At 43.6% G+C, this 23,271-nt stretch overlaps 1 protein-coding gene across 1 annotated transcript in view; it reads right to left on the minus strand.

Moving 5' to 3' along the window:
• Nucleotides 1–8,339, minus strand: part of LOC311237010 (netrin-G2-like) — a gene marked incomplete at its 5' end in the record, with an annotated part of 56,643 nt that extends 48,304 nt beyond the window's left edge. The window contains one exon of the mRNA XM_084324817.1: nt 8,149–8,339. Coding sequence (XP_084180943.1) covers nt 8,149–8,339 — 191 coding nt within the window. The remainder of the gene's footprint in view (nt 1–8,148) is intronic.
• Nucleotides 8,340–23,271: the final 14,932 nt, after the last annotated feature.

Consider the following 23,271-nt stretch of genomic DNA (forward strand, 5'->3'; position numbering starts at 1 on the left):
GTTAACGGGAACCCTAAACTGTGTTTGAGCTCCCCCGTCATATGCCCACCACCACCACCACCACCCACCACCGTGGAGAGATCAGACATCCCTCTTACCTCTGACACCTCGGCCTGGGTTGAATATACAGGCAGACAATGTGAGGAGAGCCGCATTCAACGACAACAACAAGCCCTGGTTTACTGCGGGACTCAAGAGAGCTTTGTAGGGGAAAAGAGGCTTCCTTCAGGAGTGGGGATAAAACGCCCTCTACAAGCAGGCCAAGTGGAAGATGGAGAAGGGAGAGAGGTGCCAAGCGGAGGAGGCGTGCCGATACACTGAGGGAAGAGAAACAGTGCTGCTCAGCCAACAGCCCACCTTCAGTTTGGAACGGCCTCCAAGGTCCAATCACAGAGTACAAAAAGAGGAACACACACACACACACACACACACACACGCACACACAAACAAACAAACACCTCCTTGATGACTGGCAGCTGACCAACAACCTGAGTGAATTCTGTCAGTTTTAAAGGCAAAGGAACAACTTGGACCATCTCACCCACCACCAGCAGCACCACCCCCCTGCTTACCCTCTCCACCTGAAAAACCACACCTGCCAGCCAGCCACCACACCCCCCCCCCCCCCCCCCCCCCTTGAGTCAATGCGCAGGACGTCAACAGGCTTTTCAAGAGACAGAAAATCTTGAAAAGGCGCCGGGCCCAGACTCTGTCCCCCCCGTCTCAGCCATTGTGCCGACCAACCTAGCACCCGTTTTTTCACCCAAATTCTCAATCAATCACTGGACCTTTGTACTGTTTTTATGTTTATTCCGGATCTCCATTAGTCGTTTCCTTAGAAACAACTATTCCTCCTGGGGTCCACACAAAAGACACAATAGAATATAACCATCAGATGATGTACATTCACACGGTTAAAATGATCAATAAGAACGATTGAAATTAAATAAATATATAAAATAATAATAATAATAATAATAATAATAATAATAATAATAATAATAATAATAATAATAATAATAATAATAATAATAATAATAATAATAATAATAATAATAATAATAATAATAATAATAATAATAATAATAATAATAATAATAATAATAATAATAATAATAATAATAATAATAATAATAATAATAATAATAATAAAACAAAGAATACAGGAAGTTCTCTCACCAGAATAACATTTTATGATTAAGCACCACAATTATAGTCAGCCATCACCTCAGAGAATATCACATCATATATATAGTACAAACTTATTTCTTTCTGAATAATTGCTGTTCTTAACTTCTTTTTAAAACTGATCTTGCTTGTAATCTGGGTTAAATACAGTCTGTTCCAGTATGACATAGTTCTATACTGTAATTGCCGGCTAGAATTGTACCAGTCCCCAAAAAGCCAAAAGTCGGTCTAAATACTAAAGATGTGTCCCCTGTCCCCTTGACCTTTGACCTTGCTGGCTCACCTCAAGGCCATCACATACCGCCTGCAGTTCGCCTACAGGGATACATATGTAGTTCACCTGAACGTCATCCTACAGCACCGCACCAGGACAAACCCAGTACCTACGCCAGGATACTATTTGTGGACTACAGTTCTGCGTTGTTGTAGCCAATTTATTCCACACATATATATATATATTTAGCATGTTCACCTTATCATCCAGAGAGTTCTCTCTCATACACAGGCCTTTGTGTCCAAATATAGCATGCAACTCACATCCTCTTCCTGAGAGGCACTTCATTAACACTTTGACTGCCACTCACGGCTAATCTCGGGTTTACGATAGTTACGTTGAAAGCCACTCACGAGATTTCTCGTATTTTTTTTTTATTTTTTTTTTTTTTAGCGATCTGAAATCATATTGCATCACGCGAGCCTACCCTAGCCTACCCAAGGGCCGCCGGCGATCAGATGTGAAAAAAGCGCCCCCTATCGTCTCTCCCAGATGGTAAATGGTAAATGGAATGGACTCAATGAAAATGGATGGGGGAAAAAAATATTCCAGTCCACATTTTCCAGTCCACTGATGCAGCCGGGGTTACCAGAGTTCATTCTGGAGCCTCTGAGCCGCGGGGAATCATGTGTTCTACTGTACACACGTTGGATCTATACACTTATCGATTTTTTCGAATGGTGATCAGGAATTGGAATATACCATTTGGATACCATCTGATGTCAGGTAAGGAATCTATGTTATCAGTGTTAGGATAATCAGACTCGTTTTCATGAAGATATAAGCTGTTTTGTGAAATGTGCTCTATCGGTTTCACTGTAAAATCCATGAGGAAATGAAAACGGCTATTATCAGCGCGCGCCTCGAATGTGCGTGCACGTATACTATTGATCATCTAGCGTTTATTTGAAAACGATTCATAAATAGGCCGACAAATATCAACATTCTGGAATATTCCAGTAAAAGGCGATTATCACAGAATGGACTGTTTTTCACCTGAAAACGGGCGCTTTTCAAAATGCTCTCATACGGAAATGAAGCGATAAAAAACCAATCTGCCTTGACAGCACTGACTGGAAAATGATTCTTTGATAAGCGACGGGCAGATTAGACACATAGCCATAATTTAAAACATAGATTAGGCGATATTAACGTTAACATTGGCGCCGATGGTGGCATTCAAGCACTAAGTTGTGCGCCCCCTGGTGGCACTGAAAGTGTTAACTCATTGACCGCCACGCTTAAGTGCGCCAGAGGGGGCGCTAGAGCGCCACCGCTTTAATCAATGGGAGGAGTGGGAGATTTGCGAGTGCTTAAAATATATCTTAAATTATGGCTATGGGTCTAATACACTCGTCGATTATCACTCGTACAAAACGGATTGTTTTTTCATCGGTACATTTCCGTTTTATAGCGTTTTGAATAAGAGTATAGTTTTGGTGATTTCTAGTCATTCCAGAGAAAGACGTGATAATAGCCCTTTGGCGGAATACACAAAACACGTTGTCATTTTTCGGCTGATTATCGAATCTTCCGGAAATCAACGCTAGATCATAATTATTATCCTTCCTCGTGCACGCATGCAATGTTGTTTAGACCGGCGCGCCGCTCCCCCCCCCCTCCTCCCACCCAACGGAAAACAGCCACACATACACACACAGATACAGCATCGATCGGGTAGAAATACATATCAGATCAACGATCAAATTTATATATAATGTTCTTACCTTGTATCTGATGTAATGCAAAAGAAAGAATCCAATTATCTGATCGCCATTTGAAGTACTGGGTGCGGAGGTCCGTGCCACGTTCAACAGCGTTGCATATGAGGGGGGGGGCAGCGTCGCAGATGTATTGTTGAAATCAGGTTACCTCGCCTGATTATTTAAACCACGCCTGCACGGCTTGGATCGTCCCAGAAAAAAAACGATACCATTCCCAGTGGAGTGCAATACCAGCGGGAAGGCGTAGGGGGCGGTATTTGCCCTTTTGCAAGCTCAGACCCATTCCCAACGATAACATCAGGCTGGATGGATGAAAATGAATGGATATCGCAAAATAAAAGAAATAACGATTAAAACCAGACTATACTCGTGATTGGCGCTGAACGGTCGGCGAGTTAACCCGACTATCATCGGGTCTGGCGTCCAATGAGTTAAGGTCATTGCGACACATTCATGTATTTTTTTATCTTTACACATGTTGTATATTCCTATATGAATATCTATTAATTACAGCACAGTGAGGTTGCTAACTAGAGGAAGGGAAAGATCACAGTGTGATAGAAAACATGGTCCTCATCTGGGCTCCCAAATTTAGCCCGTAGAGAATAAGTGTGTACAACCAGACAACCAGCAGCTATGGTCCAATATTCATTTAATTGCAGCGTGGCCCGAGTGGAATAATGCATTGGTTACACACAGGACACTTCAAGCATAATACATGATTGTACAAAAGGATTTGATGAGGTAAATCACAATAGCCCTCACACGTTGGCTCTTTTCATCAAAGACAGTACTGTACATAAATATTAGTCATGTTATGTTAGCAAATAAGACCATAGTACTCCTTGTCACCTACATGATTAAAACCTGGGTCTACTCTAGTTATCACAAACAGTGATTATTCCATATACAGTTTTACTCACGTAGTGCAAAGTCGGACCATGGTCTGTGGTGGTGGTGGAGACGCAGACTCAGACCCCCTGGGTGTGGTGTGGCGGGTCTGGCTGGCCTGCCCCTCTATCCTTACTGTTCCAATACTTATAGATTTCATGACCTCACTACTCTTAACCTAGTTCCACCAATCACCAGTATCTAAACACAAGCGGTCTCCTTGTTGGGCTGCCTGCCCCAACATCTCCTTGTCGTGTGGGTGCCTGTCGCAACCGGGGGGGGGGGCCCGTGGTATGTTGATGAGGTGGCGTCTTTTTGGTGTCTTCTTGCAGTTTTAACATTTCCTTAATAGGGCTTGTGTTGTCCACAAGAGCCAGCACCAAACCCCATCCACCAAACTGACACTTTGTATTATTCTATGAAAGGAACCAGCTTTGGCATTCCTAAAATGGTAATCTATTATTGTCACATGTCTAGAAGGTGTTTGGTTCTTGGGGGGTTGGAATGGCTCTTGTACAACTGTGTAAACAACCCTATAGGCTTGGCCTGCAGGTTTTCTCCAAAATGTGCTCTGAGAGTCTATGTAATACCTAAATTACCATCACTACAGATATTTTCAGTTTTCAGGGTTAATCTAACATTTTTGATTATGAAATTATGAAATTATGAAGTCAAGGTTACCACACACATCCTCCCCAAATCTTCAAGATCAGTACACCGGCATATAAATGTGTGTAAACTGAAGGCCTTCTTCTGCGTTCCTCTTGCCAGACCGCTGTGTTGTACTCCGTGTAACTGAGTTGCTCCTACTGATCAGCAGCTTCGCAAATAATAAACTCATAACCAACCTGATCAGTAATACCAATCTGTTTCAACCAAGAACTTCTTTTGGTTTCACTTCACTGTTGACGCTCCACCAGTCAACAGTTTGACCCGTAGGTTTATTAAAAAGTCACCACAGTGTTCAATAACATCATCCCACAGCTCCTACCGACTGGCCGTGTCCTGGTATCCTGGTGTCCTGGTGTCCAGGTGCAGCCACGACCACCGGGAGCTAAACGCTCAGAAGACAGTGGAGGTGATGGTTGACTTCAGGAAGAGCGTACACCCACCAACCCACCCCTTTAAAGGAACACGCCAACATTTGGGGACATTTGCTTACCAAGTTTCAAGTTTCAAGTTTCAAGTTTCTTTAATAGTTGTCATACAGAAGTACAGAATACTTTCATACAAAATGCTTCTTACTGTTACGCTCCAGAGACTGTGCTAGACAAGATAGTATCAAATAACATAGTATAGCATGTAGTTTAGAAGAAGAAAATGAGGTCACAGTGTTCGGTATAGACATATGTACAATGTTCTGAGTTACCATATAATATACAATACTATGCAGTGTACTAATGTACAGTACTATATAGTGCAAAGCAGAAATGGGATGAGGTACAATTTAGGTACAATTTACAGTAAGGTGTACGAGTTGTAGTGCAATCCTTCATCAATAAATATAAAGTGTGGGGAGTGGGTGCTACAGTGTGTTTGTTTAAAGTGGGTGTGTGCTATAAAGTGTGTGGAGTGGGTGCTACAGTGTGTTTGTTTAAAGTGAGTGTGTGCGTGTGGATGTGTGTGCTATGTGCGTTTGGTGGTTGTTGTTGTGTAGGGGAGGATCTATGGTGGTTGTTGTTGTGTAGTGTTCATTCATTGTTCGTTTAGCAGCCTGATGGCCTGGGGATAGAAGCTTCTTCTGAGTCTTTCTGTGCTCGCCTTGAGACTCCGGTATCGCTTGCCTGACCGCAGCAGTTCAAAGAGGCAGTTGTTCGGGTGACTGGAGTCTTTAATGATTCTCTTAGCCTTGCCCTTGCAACGCTTGTTGTAAATGTTCTGGAGGGTGGGGAGCCCCCCTCCAATTGTGCGTTCGGCTGAACGTGTCACTCTTTGTAGTCTGCTTCGGTCTTGTGCAGTGCTATTCCCAAACCAGGAGGTGATGTTGCCGGTCAAGATGCTCTCTATTGTACATGAGTAGAAGTTCTTAAGGATCTTCTGACTGACTTGGAACTTCCTTAGGCGCCTGAGGAAGTAGAGGCGTTGTCGTGCCTTCTTCACAACACTGTCAATGTGTGTGGTCCATGTCAAGTCCTCGGATATGTAGGCTCCAAGGTACTTAAAGCTGTTGACTCTCTCAACCGGTGCCCCGTCGATGCTGAGGGGGCTGTAGTCCTTGACCCCCGACCTCCTGAAGTCCACAATCATCTCCTTTGTTTTGCTGACGTTCAGGGAGAGGCTGTTTTCCTGGCACCATCCCGCCAGGACCTTGACCTCTTCCAGGTAGGCCCTCTCGTCGTTGGCAGAGATCAGGCCCACCACCACTGTGTCGTCAGCAAATTTGATGATTGTATTGCTACTCCGCTGAGCCACACAGTCGTGTGTGTACAGGGAGTAGAGGAGGGGACTCAGAACACAGCCCTGGGGGGCCCCTATGTTGAGGGTGATGGATGAGGAGGTGCAGTTGCCTGCTCTCACCACCTGGGGTCTGCCAGTCAGGAAGTCCAAGACCCACTGGCAGAGGTCATAGTTCAAGCCCAGGTCCCTGAGCTTGGCTATGAGTATGGAGGGGACTATGGTATTGAATGCCGAGCTGTAGTCGATGAATAGCATTCTCACATAGTTCCCCTGCCTCTTGTCCAGGTGTGATGCTGCTGTGTGCAGCACATGGGCTATGGCGTCCTCCGTGGACCTGTTGGGGCGGTATGCAAATTGCAGGGGGTCCATGTTGATGGGGAGGGAGGAGCAGATGTAGCCCTTTACTAGCTTCTCAAAGCACTTCATGGCTATGGAGGTGAGAGCTACAGGGCGGTAGTCGTTGAGGCAAGCAGGCTTGGATTTTTTGGGTACAGGGATAATAGTGGACTTCTTCAGGCAGGTGGGGATGACAGCCTGTTCTAAGGACAGGTTGAAGATGTCAGTGAATACTGGGGCCAGTTGGTCGGCACAGACTTTTAGGACGCGGCCGGGGATGCCGTCCGGACCTGCTGCCTTCCTGATATTCACTTTTTTAAAGGTCCGCCTCACCTCATGCTCTGTTACCCTGAACACTGCGCCTCCATCAGCAGCCGACCCCCCCCCCCCCCATTGCCGTGGCTTGTGAGCTGGTGTTGTTATTACCAGCATCAAACCTCGCATAGAAGGTATTGAGGTCATTTGCTAAGGAGATGTCACTGTTCAGTTTGAGGGAGGCGCCTTTGTAGTCTGTCATCGTTTTGAGCCCCTGCCACATAGCTCTAGAGTCAGCTTGTTCAAACTGGAGTTCAATTTTATCCCTGTAGCGCCGTTTGGCCTCTGACACTGTCCTCCTTACGTTGTATCGCGCCACCTTGTGGTCATTCATGTTGCCTGCCACTAGGCCGTCGTTGTCCACAGTATACCCTCTTCTCCAGAGAGAGACAAGAAGATAGATACCAGTTTCCTCTCTGTGCGTTCAGTAGAAAGCTATCTGGCTGCACGTTAGCCTAGCTTAGCACAATGAATGGAAGCGGACACTGCCGGTTAGCCTTCGGGAGAGGTGTTAGTTGGACAATGCCTAGGCTAACCGGCACTGTCCGCTTCCATTCATTGTGCTAAGCTAGGCTAACATGCAGCAGGATAGCTTTCTACTGAACGCACAGAGAGGAAACTGGTACCTATGTAACGGTTGTGACAACGTCACCTCAAACTTCGATGCCCCGAGTGGGAGTCGAACCCCGGTCTCCCACACCGCAGGCAGCAACACAGACCGCTATACCAAGAGGTGAATTCACTACTTCGCAAACGTGTCTATCTGTCTTTTTGAGGATGTGAGAGTGAGTTTAACCCATAGCACCGCTACTCACCCCAGGCCTTCTTGACTGCGCTTCACGATACCATCCGTTACACCTATCTTCTTGTCTGTCTCTGGAGAAAACGGTAAGCTAATTTCCCCAAATGTTGGCGTGTTCCTTTAAGATCAATGGCTCAGCAGTTACCTGACTCCAATTGAGCCACAACATCTCAGGACCTCTCAAGTGGGAGAACATGAACTCCACCACAAAAGCGTCTCACCAGGGGATGCACTTCCTGCGACGGCTGAAGAAGTTCGACCCGCTGCGGGCGATGATGGTCCAATTCCACACGGCCGTCACCAAGTCCAGCCTCAAGACCACCTCAATGATACACAGAGGCGAGGCCAAACTGGGACGCATCGTCCAGACAGCAGAGAGGATCATCAGCTGTATCAGCAGACCCGGCGCCATGGGCGGGCATTAGGGGGCCGGGCCCGCCCACTGAGTCAGCTGTGCCCACCCTGGTAAAAAAAAGAAAAAAGGGATGATTTTTTATTTTTTTTGTCAATCAAAGTCAACTATCCAAATCCTTAGTCGGGGACAGCCCTAGTGGGCACTGATGTCAACAACAACACTACTGAAGCTAGCACGGCACTCTGTGAGAATTCGTTTTCTACCCTCAAGAACGTCTTTACAGAACATCGCCTTAGTGAATGTTCTTAAGATAGAGAGAAATTAGATTTTTCAATTGCCTCTCTGCTGTTTAGTTCAGCACCGTGGGCAGTGTCAAGCAAGCCACAGCGCCGTTGTCCCAGCTGAAACATATAAAAGGGAACCTGTGTTGAAAAACCATTGTGCCCCCCGAGAACATTTTATGCCCCCCCACTCATTTGTTTCTGCAGCCTGGTCTGTGTATCAGGGCAATAGTACTAGTGGGGGGTGGGGGTGCACCCCTACTTCTTTCAAATGGCCATCCAATGTTTATACTGTCTACGTCACAAGTCGAGGAAATTGTCTAGTTTCCACAGGAAACAAGCAAGATAACAGATACAACCAACGGTAAATAAATGTCCACTGCCACTGGGGATAGCTGGGGGAGGCGCTGGGGAAGGCGCTTGGGGACCGATTAGCGACCAATCCCGCAGGGCCTCTCCCGAACAAGGTCTGTTGTTCACAGCTGTGCCCAATCACATCAATTAGTCAACAATATTCTGGGCACAACTGTGTGGGGGCGTCATGCAACACATAGTTTGAGCGGTTCACAGTTGCGTCTCAGTTACAATCTTGTACATTACCAAAACATGTGTCTTCCAACGTCATTCCACAGTTCTTACAGTATATTCCGGGGGTATAGCCTACAGTATATTCCACCATTATAATCCTCAGGTATGCCCTAGTCACCGAAATAAAGTGGTGATTCCGTGGTATCAACAAAGAAAAGCATGTTAAAATGAGTTTGTATATTACGTTTTTATATTAAAGCAGGGAGGTGGGTTGAGGGCAGTGTTGTACTCGAGTCCAGTGCTGGACTGATTTTCAGTTCCAAGATGTTCAGTGACTCAACTTGGACTTGGGCACTGATGACTCGGACTTTGACTCGAGCATTGACTGCATTCAGACTCGGAAGGTGCAGACTCAGACTTGTTAATTGATAAATAGTTATTTATAAAAAATATAAATGTAATAGGCCCTAATCATTTGGCATAAGATATTGATGGCTAGTGCATTTGTTTGGCTATTGTGTCACAAAGTAAATAAACTCCCTTTGAAATGGTGACCGCTGTGTCATAAATGTTTAATGTAGACCTTTTTTAATTTGTACATCAGCTCTTTGACTGCCAGAGTGGAGTGGACTCAACCTTGATGACTTGGACTCGGACTCGGACTAGGGTAATGGGGACTCGACTCTGGCTCTTCTTTGGTGACTCGGACTTGGACTCGAACACTGCAGGGACTGACTCGAGATTTAGTGACTAGACTACAACACTAGTTGAGGGACCACTACGCCTGTGGCAACTACATTATAATCACAGTCAAACAGTACGACTGTACGAGTACTCCCCAACTACAGCCATGTGCCTGCCATGTATATCCTGTACAGCTAAAACATTCTTCCCACCCCTGCAAAACAAATACGGCTGTCACTGTATATTCTGTACCACAGTGGCTCCTCTCAGATTCTATTTTTGACCCTTCGCTCCCACTGCATTTGCACAATACCTCCAGCACCTCTTTGTAAATACATCATTTTTATTATTTGTGTTTTTCTACATTCTTTTGTATATGCATTTCTAGATGTGTTGTTTTTATCCTCATTGTGTGAGCACGTGCCTTACCTCAAACACCATTGTTTGTGTAACGAACCTGGCAATTAAACTGATTACTCTTATTCTCTCGCAAAGCAACCCGTCTTACTTCTCCTCCCCGTTGCTTTGGACCGTCGAACTTGTTATTTAACCTACATCTCTAGTTTGCTGTAAACCATCTCCTGGTTAGAGCAGACCTGATCAATCATCAAAGGCTTATCCCGCTGTGAATATTATCTCCACCTTTACGCATTCATTTGTGCAATTCAGTCTTGAATATTTGATGGTGGCAGGTTGATTGATTTTATCTGACCCAGGCATCTGCAACATCTCGTGTTCTCCTGCTTCGTGGGCAAAGCAGCCTTGCGGTTTGTAATCCGTTGTTAAGAGTTTGTGAAAATGCATATTTGAACCATTTAGCCGGAATGACTGAATTATCAATGAAGTCACACAAAACGCCATTGTCTTTCGCTGAATTTAATTTAACAATTAAACCTTGAATTCATTTTGGTCATCTGAATGTCTGCCATTTCCTCAGTGCTTCAATGAATCTTATGTAAAGAGTACTGCATTTGTTTACCCTCACTCACTTTATGCATTACATTTCACAATTCCTTCTATCTTGCTCTCAAGTTAATGCTCTCGTGATGGACTTCTAAGGTTCAAAATGGTCACACCATCCACAGCTCATGAGCACCACCATGTGGCACATAGAAGAATGGCAGCACTCAGGTTGCACTTGTGTATTCAGCCAATAGATGGCAGCAAAGAATTGTATCGCAATTAAATCATACTGTACGTACCCTAACTATGTGAGTTTCAGGGCCAATACTTTAGTATAGTATATAGACAGTATAGTATAGTATAGTATAGTATATTATAGTATAGTATAGTATTATAGTGTAGTATAGTATTGTTTCACCAGATAACAATCTGGATGAATTAATAACGCTTAATACTGCTGAAGTGCCCTTTGAGCAAGGCACTAACCTTACTAACTTGACATGGTTAAGAATGTGACTTTCAAGATGTATTCTGCTACATATTATTGATTACCTGTTTACAAATGTAATAAGTAACATAATCTATTAGATTACTCCAACACAGTAATGTAACCTGATCACTTTGCCTCTAACTACACAGAATTGGGGGGTAACATTGACAATTTACTGAATGTCATTTGAATAATGTTATTATTATCAATTATGACAATCATGATTAATATTATTTCAAGTAGTGGATGACATTTGTGTCCTTAATCACATCATCAGAATTATGTTCCCCCTTTCAAACTAGCTTCTTGAGATGGAATCACTAGTTGTTTAAAAGTATCTGCATTCTGAACACAGTGTTTTTCTCGGTAATTGTATAACTGAATACTGATTACAATTACCAAATATCCCTAATTGAATTTCTCTGATCCAGTTACATGTAATCTGTTTTTTACCCAAGTTTATACAACGCAATGCAAATTTCTCGATTCTGATTGGCTGAAACAGTCATTTTACACGTCTTTATTGGCAACAATTCCACGCTGCTGGCCCAGGACCCGCCCACAACCGAACCACATCACATCACTCCGCCGGATCACAAGAAGGTGGACAATAATCTTTACAAATGGATATGTTGATAGCGACTAAACGACTAAATATCAAGCGATTCTGTCACAGCGAATGTCTTAGTCGTTTAAACAATGTTGGATGATGTAATTGATGGGTCTTGAATCATTCTGTAACAAAATAAAAATCGCGGATTGATTGATTGATTAATTTTCAATTTTTTTTTCAATTTCTTTTTCCTTTCGACTGTCAGCGCTCGCTCTAGTCTCCACCCACCGCCAACCCCCCCCCCCACACACACACACACACACACACACACACACACGCACACACACACACACACACACTCTGCCTGCAACGCGGGGGATAGTCAGAGAGCTGGGTGCTGCGCTGTTCTAAGTGAGCATGGCCTATTGAGTTGATTGATTGATTGATTGATTGCTAATTTTATTACTGTACGCTTGGTTTCCAACTGGTTAAGTTTAGGCCCTCTACAGTAGGTTTTAAAAAATAAATAAAAGAATAGGGCGAAGAAAACGTTTTTTTCCTATAGGGCAAAGAAAACGTTTTAATTTGTTTTACCTACTTTATATAGAAGCATCTAAGAATGAAGTTCTATGGAAAGTAGGTCTGCATTCCCTTAACAATTGTGTGTATTGAGCCGTACTGTATTGTACCCATTCTGCATCTGGTAATAAAATGTTCAATCAATCATTCCAATAATACACAGTTGGATGTGTTAGTTGGTTGGATGCACTTCAAGCTGCTTCCACATGAGGCAACTTCTCTCAATCATTCCAATAATACACAGTTGGATGTGTTAGTTTGGTTGGATGCACTTCAAGCTGCTTCCACATGGAAGCAACTTGTCTTTTTTGTAGTTGTGGGAACTACTTTTTCTGGCGGATGGTTTTTTCAATAAATCTTTGATTAATGTGTGTTTATTGTATAGAAATAAGGTTGGATGAATCTGGCAGTTGTATAAAAGCTTTACACCACTTGCAGTCGTGATTTGTGAACAATAAACCATGCCTAGGGGGGTCTAACGACCACCCCTAGGCATGGTTTATTGTTCACAAACCACTCCTGCGCGTGATGTAATGCTTAAAGACTGCATGTGGTTGAACTGATCAGCTCCAAGGTACAGTATGATTGTATAACTGCATGAGTGTGTTCTGGGTTTGCTGCAAAAGTGCATACATGCTCAGCAAATCTTCCCTGGATACATATATATATCATTTTAATTTAATTTCAAACCTTTATTTAAACTCGAAAGGCAATTGAGGTGTCACGTCGAGTATACAGTACATACAGAAATAATAAGAAAAAGAAAACATGTCAAATCACACAGCATATAAAATCACAACAATACGACAACAGGGCTAGGTAAAAAGCAAGGATAAAACACATAAATTAAAACATGTACAACTTGATTGACAAAGGTTGGAGGTCAAGGTTTTAAACTCTGCAGAGGGGAGAATCTCAAGCTTTAAGGACAGTTGGAGTTCATTCCATGAGCTAGGAGATGTACCCTGTTCAAAGTAAACTTGAGGGACCTTAAGGACCAGTCACTAGAACGGGTTCCATAGGTTCCAAAATTCCATTCCAATAATGATGTATAGTATATCAAATCAAATCAAATCAAATCAAATTTATTTATAGGGCCCGACAACACACGTTAATGTCCCCATGGGCCGTACAGGTCTTCTTTAAACAAGTCAAGAAGACAACATAACAATAAGTCAAGAACAGAACAAGAACACCATAGGGTCCAAACATTTTTTAGATGAATGCAAATAAATGAAAGAATGCAAGCACTCCCAGACATACCCCACGCGAAGGTAAGGAAAAACTCACTAAAACCTAACAATAGGGAAAAAAAGCTCCACAGGCAATGTGGAGGAGAGAAACCTTAGAAGGGCCGTTCAAGGGGGGATCTCCCTTCTTAGATGTCGGTGATAGTAGTGTTGCAGACGGACAGTTGGTAAGCATGCACTCATGTGTGTGGTGAGACACAGATGAGTGCATGCAATAGCAACTGTACATTTTGAAAAATTAAAGATAGAGCTAATAGCGATAGCAACTGAACATTTTGAAAGATTAAAGATAGAGTAGATAGCGGATCTATTTGAGGCACAGGGGCGGCGCAAGAGGGTCACGTCCTCCCCGTCTTAGTCACGGGACATTCAACACTCCGGTCGTTGCTCAGGGACAGCCGGAGACAGGGGGAAGGGGGGTGGCGCAGAGAGGGTCGCAAACACCCCGACATCATCGCGGGACATCCGGCACTCCGGTCACCACTACGAGACCTCCGAAGACAGGGGGGCACGCAGAGGGGGTCGCAATCTCCCGGCCTTCGTCACGGGACGTCCAACACTCCGGTCAACACTCCAGGACAGCAAGTCATAGGAAGACAGGGAGACGGGACAGGCGTTAGACAGCTCATGAGATTGTAGTAGGCGGACATAGCAATAGATACAAGTGGTCGGCATATATGTGAATGGAGTAGATATATGAAGTAAGCGTATTATGTGAATAGAATAGAAGTACTTAACCCAGCAATGAAACCGCGTTGACTGTTAATCTGTTAACAGTCTGTTAATCAGTTGACAGGACCACGGACAGACGGCGGTGAATAACTGATCCAATGCCTCGGAGGTGCATGTAGAGCAGTCACTACAAGCTTGGCCAAGACCCCGAGGCATCCATCACCTTGGTCAGCGCCAGGAGACGGGTACTCAGAGAGAAGGGGGAGGGAGGGGGGGGGGGGGGGGGGGGGGAGAGGGGGGGGGGGGGGAAGAGTTAGAGAGTTCCCATGTTTGTGGTGCTGCAAAGGAGCAGACATGTAGTACCCTGTAGTGCCATGTAGTACCCCGTAGTGCCATGTAGTACCCTATAGTACCCCATAGTGTCATGTAGTACCCCGTAGTATCCTGTAGTAACCTGTAGTGCCATGTAGTACCCTGTGGTGCCATGTAGAGCTATGTAAGCCATGTAGTACCCTGTAATGCCATGCAGTACCAAGTAGTACTCTGTGGTACCATGTAGTACCCTGTACCCTAACTAAACTACCCTATAGTAAACTACCCAGTGGTACCATGTAGTACCCTGTACCATAACTAAACTACACAGATTAATCTAAAGGTCAGTCCCCGACCAGGTGAGATCAAGGTAGGTTAAAGGAGAGAGAGAAAAGATGAGTCTTAAGCAGGGATTTAAAAGCTTCGACAGAGCAGGCGCCCCTGATGACGGCAGGTAATTTGTTCCACAGGTAGGGAGCGCGGTAGACAAAGGCTCTGTGGCCGGCGGATTTCTTTTTAACCCTAGGGGTCGATAGAAGCCCCGCATTTTGTGAGCGCAGAGCACGAGCGGGCGAGTATCGGGAGATGAGATCAGATAGATAGAGCGGTGCAAGCCCATTTAAAATTTTGTAGGTGAGGAGTAGCACTTTAAAGTCAGAGCGGGCTTGGATAGGAAGCCAATGTAGGGCGGACAGAACTGGTGTGATGTGATCAAATTTTCTAGTTCTAGTTAGTATCCGTGCAGCCGCATTTTGCACGAGTTGAAGATTTTTGATGCTTGAATTAGGTAAGCCTGAAAAAAGTGCATTTATGGAGGTAGCTTACCAATAAGTGCCTTAAAAATGAACAGATACCAGTGTTTGTTGCCCATCTCCGTCAAAGATATATTTTATATACAGAAGATAGATTATAGATCGATTTATATATATTAACAAATTAACAAATTATATATATATATATATATATATATATATTTTTTTTTTTTTTTTTTTTTTTTTTTAGATTAACACAAATACCTGGGTGGGAAGTCTAAGTTAATCATCAAAATAGATCAGTCAAATATGAACGACAAACACGCTATGCAACACCACAATCTTTTTTTTGTGATCAAATATTTTTATTTGATTTTTTCAAACATGAAACAAAGACATATCACAATACAATAATAATAATACATAAAAAAAAAATATATATATATATACATGGACACTCGCTTGCAACACCACAATCTTCAACACTCAAAAACAAAAGGCACAGCACCAAAAGTACGTTTCAGTTATTGTTTTTGGTGCCATAAAGAACCCTTATTTTTTTGTATCTACTTTTTCTCCCCATTTTCAATTTTTCCCCCATCCCAATTTCGTGTTATCCAATTCTACCCTCCCCTGTCTCGAACGTTGTTAGACCATGCCTCCCACTGGTCGGCTGCAATGTGGACCAAGCCTTGCATCACGAGGAGGCAGCTGTCGCATCTTTTCACCTGTACAGCGCGATCTCTCAGTGGCGAGGAGTAACGCGTGGGACTCGGCTCACGCTGCCCCCGTTGCTTCCTGATTCTGCTGTACAGGCACACCAACCGACCTGTAGGAGTCGCTGTCCACAACGTCCGATCCCCACCCACCGGCTTTCCCACCCCCTAATACTGCCAATTGTATTAGTATGAATTGAAAATGGGGGACCCTGATGGAAACAAGACAAACGTCTTTCTCAGGTCTGCATCCCCTTAACAATTGTATGTATTGAGCCGTACTGTATTGTACCCATTCTGCAATCTGTTAAATAAAGTTTTCATTCATTCAACGACCAGCCAAGCCGGAAGCAACACCGAGAGCCTTGCCCACTGCGCCACTTAGCCGCTCTAAGAACCCTTCTTCAAAATAAACAGATACAAATCTGTATGCAACCAAAAGGTCACTTACACTTAGTGAGAGTTTGATGACGGTCGCACACCTAAACACGTTCCGCAATTATGCCACATCAATGTGGAACGCCCTACAGCCGTAAAAAAAAATGTATCACTACCCACCTTCAAAACCGCTCTCAAAGAGCACCTACGGGAGGCTGCAATTCGAAACTGGCCCCCGTAAATGTCTGAACCCCCCTCCCACCCACCCACCCCCTCCTAATGTACAGTTCCCTCCCCCTCGTATGTATATATTTACTGTTAGGATCTGTTTAACAGTACTGTATATTTGCATATCTTGTATGTCACAAATGTAACAGTACTGTATATCTGTATGTCATGTATGTCATAAATGTCATGATCAGATTAGATGATTAGATTATTATATCTGTATATCTGTATGTTGTGTATGTCATAAATGTCACTATGAATTGAAAATGGGGGACCCTGATGGAAACAAGAAGAAAGTCTTTCTCTGGTCTGCATCCCCTTAACAATTGTGTGTATTGAGCCAAACTGCCCTCACCAAAATAATCAGTGACCTCAGGCTAAACTCTGACGAGAATAAGATCTCCATCCTTATCCTGCTAGATCTCAGTGCAGCATTTGATACAATCGATCACAATATTCTAATCGATCGTCATGAAAACCTTGTCGGTTTCTCAGAACATGTGCTAAGCTGGTTTAAAACATACATCAGAGGGAGGACATACTATGTTAAAGGGGAACTATTTTACTATTTCTTTCACTATTTGGGCACTTTTACACAATTCCTGTGAGTCTATATGGAACACCTCTGTAAGTTCTTTTTTTTTTTTTAATCATGTTTTGTATTTCTAATCAAGTACTCAAAAACAGCATTTTTCTACCTCAAGATCTTAAGCCGTTTTGAGGCTGGGCTCCAACCAATGTGTGGCCTGGTGGCAACTGCCACACCAACTGCCACATTATTATGCAGCTGAGAAACCTCTGACATCACAGATATGCACATTTTCAAATGACTCAGTTCAGTGAGGGCGAATATTGTGAGAGGAGAATTGGAAGAATGCGCCAATATGAGAATTAGAGACATAGATCCTATTAATATAAGTCCACATAGCTAGGAATCAATGCTAAACACTGAAAAATGCCATTTATAAGATAGTTCCCCTTTAAACTAGGAGGCCACATGTCTGAGATATATGACAACAACTATGGAGTTGCACAAGGGAGTTGCAGGTCCTTTACTCTTCTCCCTTTACATGTTACCGCTGGGTGATATCATCAGAGAACATAATGTAGGTTTCCATAGCTATGCGGATGATACACAACTGTACATATCTGCTGAACCAAATGATACAGCGATTAACTCCATTACAGACTGCTTACTGGCAATAAATAAATGGATGAGTAAGAACTTCCTGAAACTAAACGAGAACAAAACTGAAATTCTAATTATCGGCCCAAAAACAGACAAAGAAACGTTAATAAAGAACCTGGGAGGACTAACCCCTTGGATCAAATCTGAGGTCACTAGTCTCGGGGTTATCATAGATTCAGAACTGAACTTCAATTTTCATATTAACAAAGTGACGAAAACATCGTTCTTCCATCTCAGAAATATAGCAAAAGTACGACCATTTATTAATCAAAACGATGCTGAGAAGCTAATTCATGCATTCATATCTAGCCAGTTAGACTACTGTAATGCACTTTTCACAGGTCTCCCTAAGAAAACCACAGAGAGGCTTCAGCTAATCCAAAACTCTGCAGCCCGACTGCTAACTAGAACCAAAAGGAGAGAGCACATTAGTCCAGTCTTAGCTTCCTGTAACATTTAGAATTGACTTTAAGGTCCTTCTCTTTACATACAAAGCTCTAAATGGACAGGGACCTAGCTACATCGCCAACACTCTCAGCTGCTGGACTACTAGAGGCTCCGAGAAACAGTCAAAAGAGGATCGGTAATGCAGCCTTTATCAACTATGCCCCAAAACTATGGCACAAACTACCCCAAAACATCAGGGAAGCCAACTCACTAGACATCTTCAAAAGACAGCTTAAAACCTATTTCTTTGCTCAGGCATTTAAATGACAATTCCTATCAAATCATGTGTCGGTTCTATGCAAATTTTTATCTCACTCCCTCCTGTCTGTAATTTTAAGAGCACTGCTCTGTTGTAATTCAAAATTTAACTATTTTATCACACTTTTTACTTCTTACTGATGCACTGCTCTGTTGTATGTTAAATACCCTGTTGTATGTCCATTCTATTTTATAATTTTTTGACTATTTTTAAACCGAATCATTTTAAACTATTTTTATTATTTGTATTACTGAATGAAACTGTAAACAGAGAACCTATTGGGATGCTAGATCCTAATGTGAAACACTGTGATTTACCTTACCTTGTTACTAGGGATGCTCGATATTGGCTTTTTTACCGATACCGATATACCGATATTGTCCAACTCTAAATATCGGTAGGCCGATAATATCAGACATCCCTACTTGTTACCTCTCTATCTTTTTTTATGCTCGCTTATGCCTGTATTTTTTACTGTTGTGAAGCACTTTGAACTGCAACTTCTGTATGAAAAGTGCTATACAAATAAAGTTATTATTATTATTATTTATTACTGTATTGTACCCATTCTGCAATCTGTTAATTAAAGTTTTCAATCAATCAATCAAACCTTCTCTTCATTCAAGAATCATCACTTTAATGGACCAACATAGTATGACACGGAAGCCGACACACAAATTGTGTTCAGTTCGCTTCGATTCTCCTACACTGAGAGTTGAACGACGTATAAACAGTACTGTATAACTAGACAATTCCGCACGGGGGAAATTGTGAAAGTGTGGGTGACGCCTGTGCACCGCCGGCCAACGGGAGAGGGTCTCTCGCGAGTCTCTATGACAAACGGTTCAAAGGATACAAAAGGGGGCGTGGCCTAAGGATCAGGGGAGTGGTCAACATAGACCATTTGAAGACCATTTGAAATTTTTCGGACTTTTCCGAGTTTTAGAAATTGTTCTGACTTTTCAGAGTTTTTTGAATTTTTCTGACTTTTCCGAGTTTTTAAAAAAAATCTGATTTTTCCGGGTTGTAATTTTTTTTTTGACTTTTCCAAGTTTTTTAAATTTTTTGGATTTTTCCGAGTTTAAAAAAAATTTCTGACTTTTCCGAGTTTTTGAATTTTTTCTGGACTAAGGGGGTGTGGCCTAAGGGGGCGTGGTCTAATGGTCGGGGGAGTGGTCAACATCGACCAATGAAAGAGGATATCCCTACCGAGTACAATGGCACAACCCGCAAGTCTCTACGACAAACGGTCTGGATGTAACAGTAGGCTACTGTATATCTGTATGTCATGTGTCATAAATGTTAGGAATTGAAAATGGGGGACCCTGATGTAAACAAGACGAAAGTATTTCTCTGCATCTGCATCCCCTTAACAATTGTGTGTATTGAGCCGTACTGTATTGTACCCATTCTGCAATCTGTTAATAAAATGTTAAATCAATCAATCAATCAATCAACTTGTGTTCTGACGCACAGGCGTAGAGGCGGGCTCTGCGTAGGAGTGTGAGCTTGACTGTTACTTGAAAGCGGACTCGAACTAGCTGACTGAGTAATACCACACAGTCCTCCTCTCCTTCAGATGAACTCCTTCCTGCCCTGACAAGTTCGCCTCTGCTGAGGAGCCCTTTGTTTTTCTTCCGTGACTTAAGCATAGCTCCAGGGAGAGCATTCCACAATCACAACCTCTCTCTCTTTCACATGCATGTACATGCACACACGCGCGCGCACACACACACACACACACACACACAAAGAGCACTTTACACTTGTTATGTGCTATGTGGGTGTGGTTTCTGCTGTGCAAGCAAGAGCAAAATGGTACATGCATTGCTAGAGTAAATATCCACCCTTGAATCTCTAAAGGACTCTGTGTTGATAACTGACAAAGCATAATCTGCATGAAACATGTAACACCCCTGGGTGCTCAGTGTATATAAATATAACTCCCAATCTGACGCCCACATGCCTCTCTGCTCTCATGGATCTGCATCATGAGCATAGCTGACCCAGATCATTCAGGGAATGCAGATCAGTCGGATCAATTATTCATAATGAATTAAGGAGACAGGGGCATCCATACTTCTTCTTGAAGGGAAATTATCTGGATGGACGCATCTTCCCACCAACCAGGGTAATGTGCAGCGGTCAGGGACAGTATAGTTTCAATTAACTCAGGGTTAACACAGAAGTCGCCCTTTCATTTATCTTCTCGTTTAACCCTTTCACTACCACACTAACCTGTGGTGTGGTAGTGAAAGGGTTAACCCCTTTGTCATGTGCCAGTGAAATGGTTAACCTTCTGTATTGGGACACCAACAAACTGAACAAGCTGGTGAGGAAGGCTAGCTCCTGGTGGGAGTCGAGCTGGTCAGACTAGAGGTGGTGGCAGAGAGGGGGATGAGAAGGAAGCTGGCTGCTATCCTGGAGAATCCCTCCCACCCCCTCTATGACAAGCTAGTCAAGATGAGAAGCACGTTGACAGTCACAGACTCATACCCCCCCCCCGACACTCAACTAACCGCCTCGGCCAGTCCTTCATACCAGCGGCCATCAGGCTCCACAACAGTGGGCAGGGACTGATGCCAGACATCCAACTACAACTACTAGGAACCTAAAAAGGACAATAATACTACCTTATGCATACTGCACCTTATGTGAATACTGTATATTTCAGTTAGTTAATTATATTGATTTGTTATATTGTTTACACTGCTTGTTTGTACTACCTGTACCTCCACTCCCCCTCCCCCATGCTGCTATGACGCCTGAATTTCCCCAAGGGGATCAATAAAGGAATATCTTATCTTATCGTCGCAGTGAAAGGGTTAACCCTTTGGTAGTGTGGTAGTGAAACGGTTAAATCCAGGTTGACTGGCTAGTAGGACTGGCTTCCCATTGCCACACAAATCCGCTTCAAGGTTCTTGACCTGGCATTCCCCGCAATGAGGGGAACGGCTCCCTCCTACCTCTGGTCAATGGTCTCGAACTACACACCCTCAAGACCCCTACGCTCTTACATCTTCCGGCTGCCTGAGACCCACTCCTCTTCGGGTCTCCTGGGGGGTCATGGAAACAAAGCAGGCTATTCTCTGTCCTGGCTCCACAGTGGTGGAACAAACTTCCCACCACAGTCAAGACAGCTGGAACCCGGCCCAATTTTATGCTGTCGACTAAAAACACACTTTTTCAATCAATATCTTAAATAAAAAAAGAACCTTCTTACTGTCTTTTACTATTACGCACTGAGCGACTATGTCTATACTACTATCTACTATGCTATTATGCCTATACTACTATCTACTATGCTATTATGCCTATACTACTATCTACTATGCTATTATGCCTATACTACTATCTACTATGCTACTATGTCTATGCACTCAGAGTGAAGCACTCAAGTTCAACACTGCTAGAAGACCAATACCACTTACCCTTAAGTGGTGTACCCCTCCTGCGGACATGTTGTACACAATTTGTAAGTCACTTTGAATAAAAGTGTCAGCTAAATGACTAAATGTAAATGTCGATCGGAGGTTTCTATCAGGCTGAGCTATGGAACAGCCCGTCTCTGAACATGGAACCCCACGTCCAACAGAGGGCCCTCTGCTATCAATTACTAAGCTGCTGCCGGGCCATGTTGTAATCATACAGGCACACGATGGTGCTTTTGTGCATTCATCTTTATTTTAATTGATTGTATTTTTATTCGTTGTATTTTCATACTTACATTTACATTTACATTTAGCTGACGCTTTTATCCAAAGCGACTTACAAGTTCTGTATGACAAGTCATCAGGAAGGGCACAACTCCATCAGCTGAGTAACAATGTTCATCAAAGTGTTGCGTGTTACAGTGTAGGTTAGTTTATTAGGACAGGTGCATGACAGTAAGGTTAGTTAGGGTTCGATTTTTTTTTTTTTTTTTTTTTAGATAATGGTTGAAGAAGTGCGTCTTTAGTCGACGGCGAAAGATTGGACGGGTTTCGGCTGTACTAACTGGGGTGGGTAGTTCATTCCACCATTGTGGGGCAAGGACTGAGAATAGGCGACTTCTCTTTGATGACCCTCCCGGAGCTTGGATAGGAGTAGGTCTGAGGTGGCCAGAAGATACAGAGCGTAGGGGTCTTGAGGGTGTGTAGTTAGAGACCATTGACCGGAGGTAGGCGGGAGCGGTTCCCTTTGCCGCGCGGTATGCTAGGTCAAGGGCCTTGAAGCGGATACGTGCATAACAGACTAAAGGATTATGAGGCTTTCAGTGGGGCCAGATATAATGGACACCTAATAGATAACTAGTCCTATGAATTGACTATTATTGACATGCTGTAGCTCGAGGGGGGAAGACCCAAGAATCTTGCTCTTTTTTGTATGAGAAATATGACAAAGATGAGCGGCTAAGTGGCGCAGTGGGCAAGGCGCTCGCCACTAACGCAGGAGATGCTGGGTTCGAGCCCAGCTCTCGGCGTTGCTTCCGGCGTGGCTGGTCGTTCATATACTAATACAATTGGCAGTATTAGGGGGTGGGAAAGCCGGTGGGTGGGGATCGGACGTTGTGGACAGCGACTCCTACAGGTCGGTTGGTGCGCCTGCACAGCAGAATCAGGAAGCAGCGGGGGCAGCGTGAGCCTCCCACGCGTTACTCCTCGCCGCTGAGAGATCCCGCTGTACAGGTGAAAAGATGCGACGGCTGCCTCCTCGTGTACCGGAGGGGACACGTGATGCAAGGCTTGGTCCACATTGCAGCCGACCAGTGGGAGGCATGGTCTAACAA

The sequence above is a fragment of the Notolepis coatsorum genome (genome assembly GCF_963971535.1).
Source record: "Notolepis coatsorum genome assembly, chromosome: 11".
Classification (NCBI taxonomy): Eukaryota; Metazoa; Chordata; class Actinopteri; order Aulopiformes; family Paralepididae; genus Notolepis; species Notolepis coatsorum.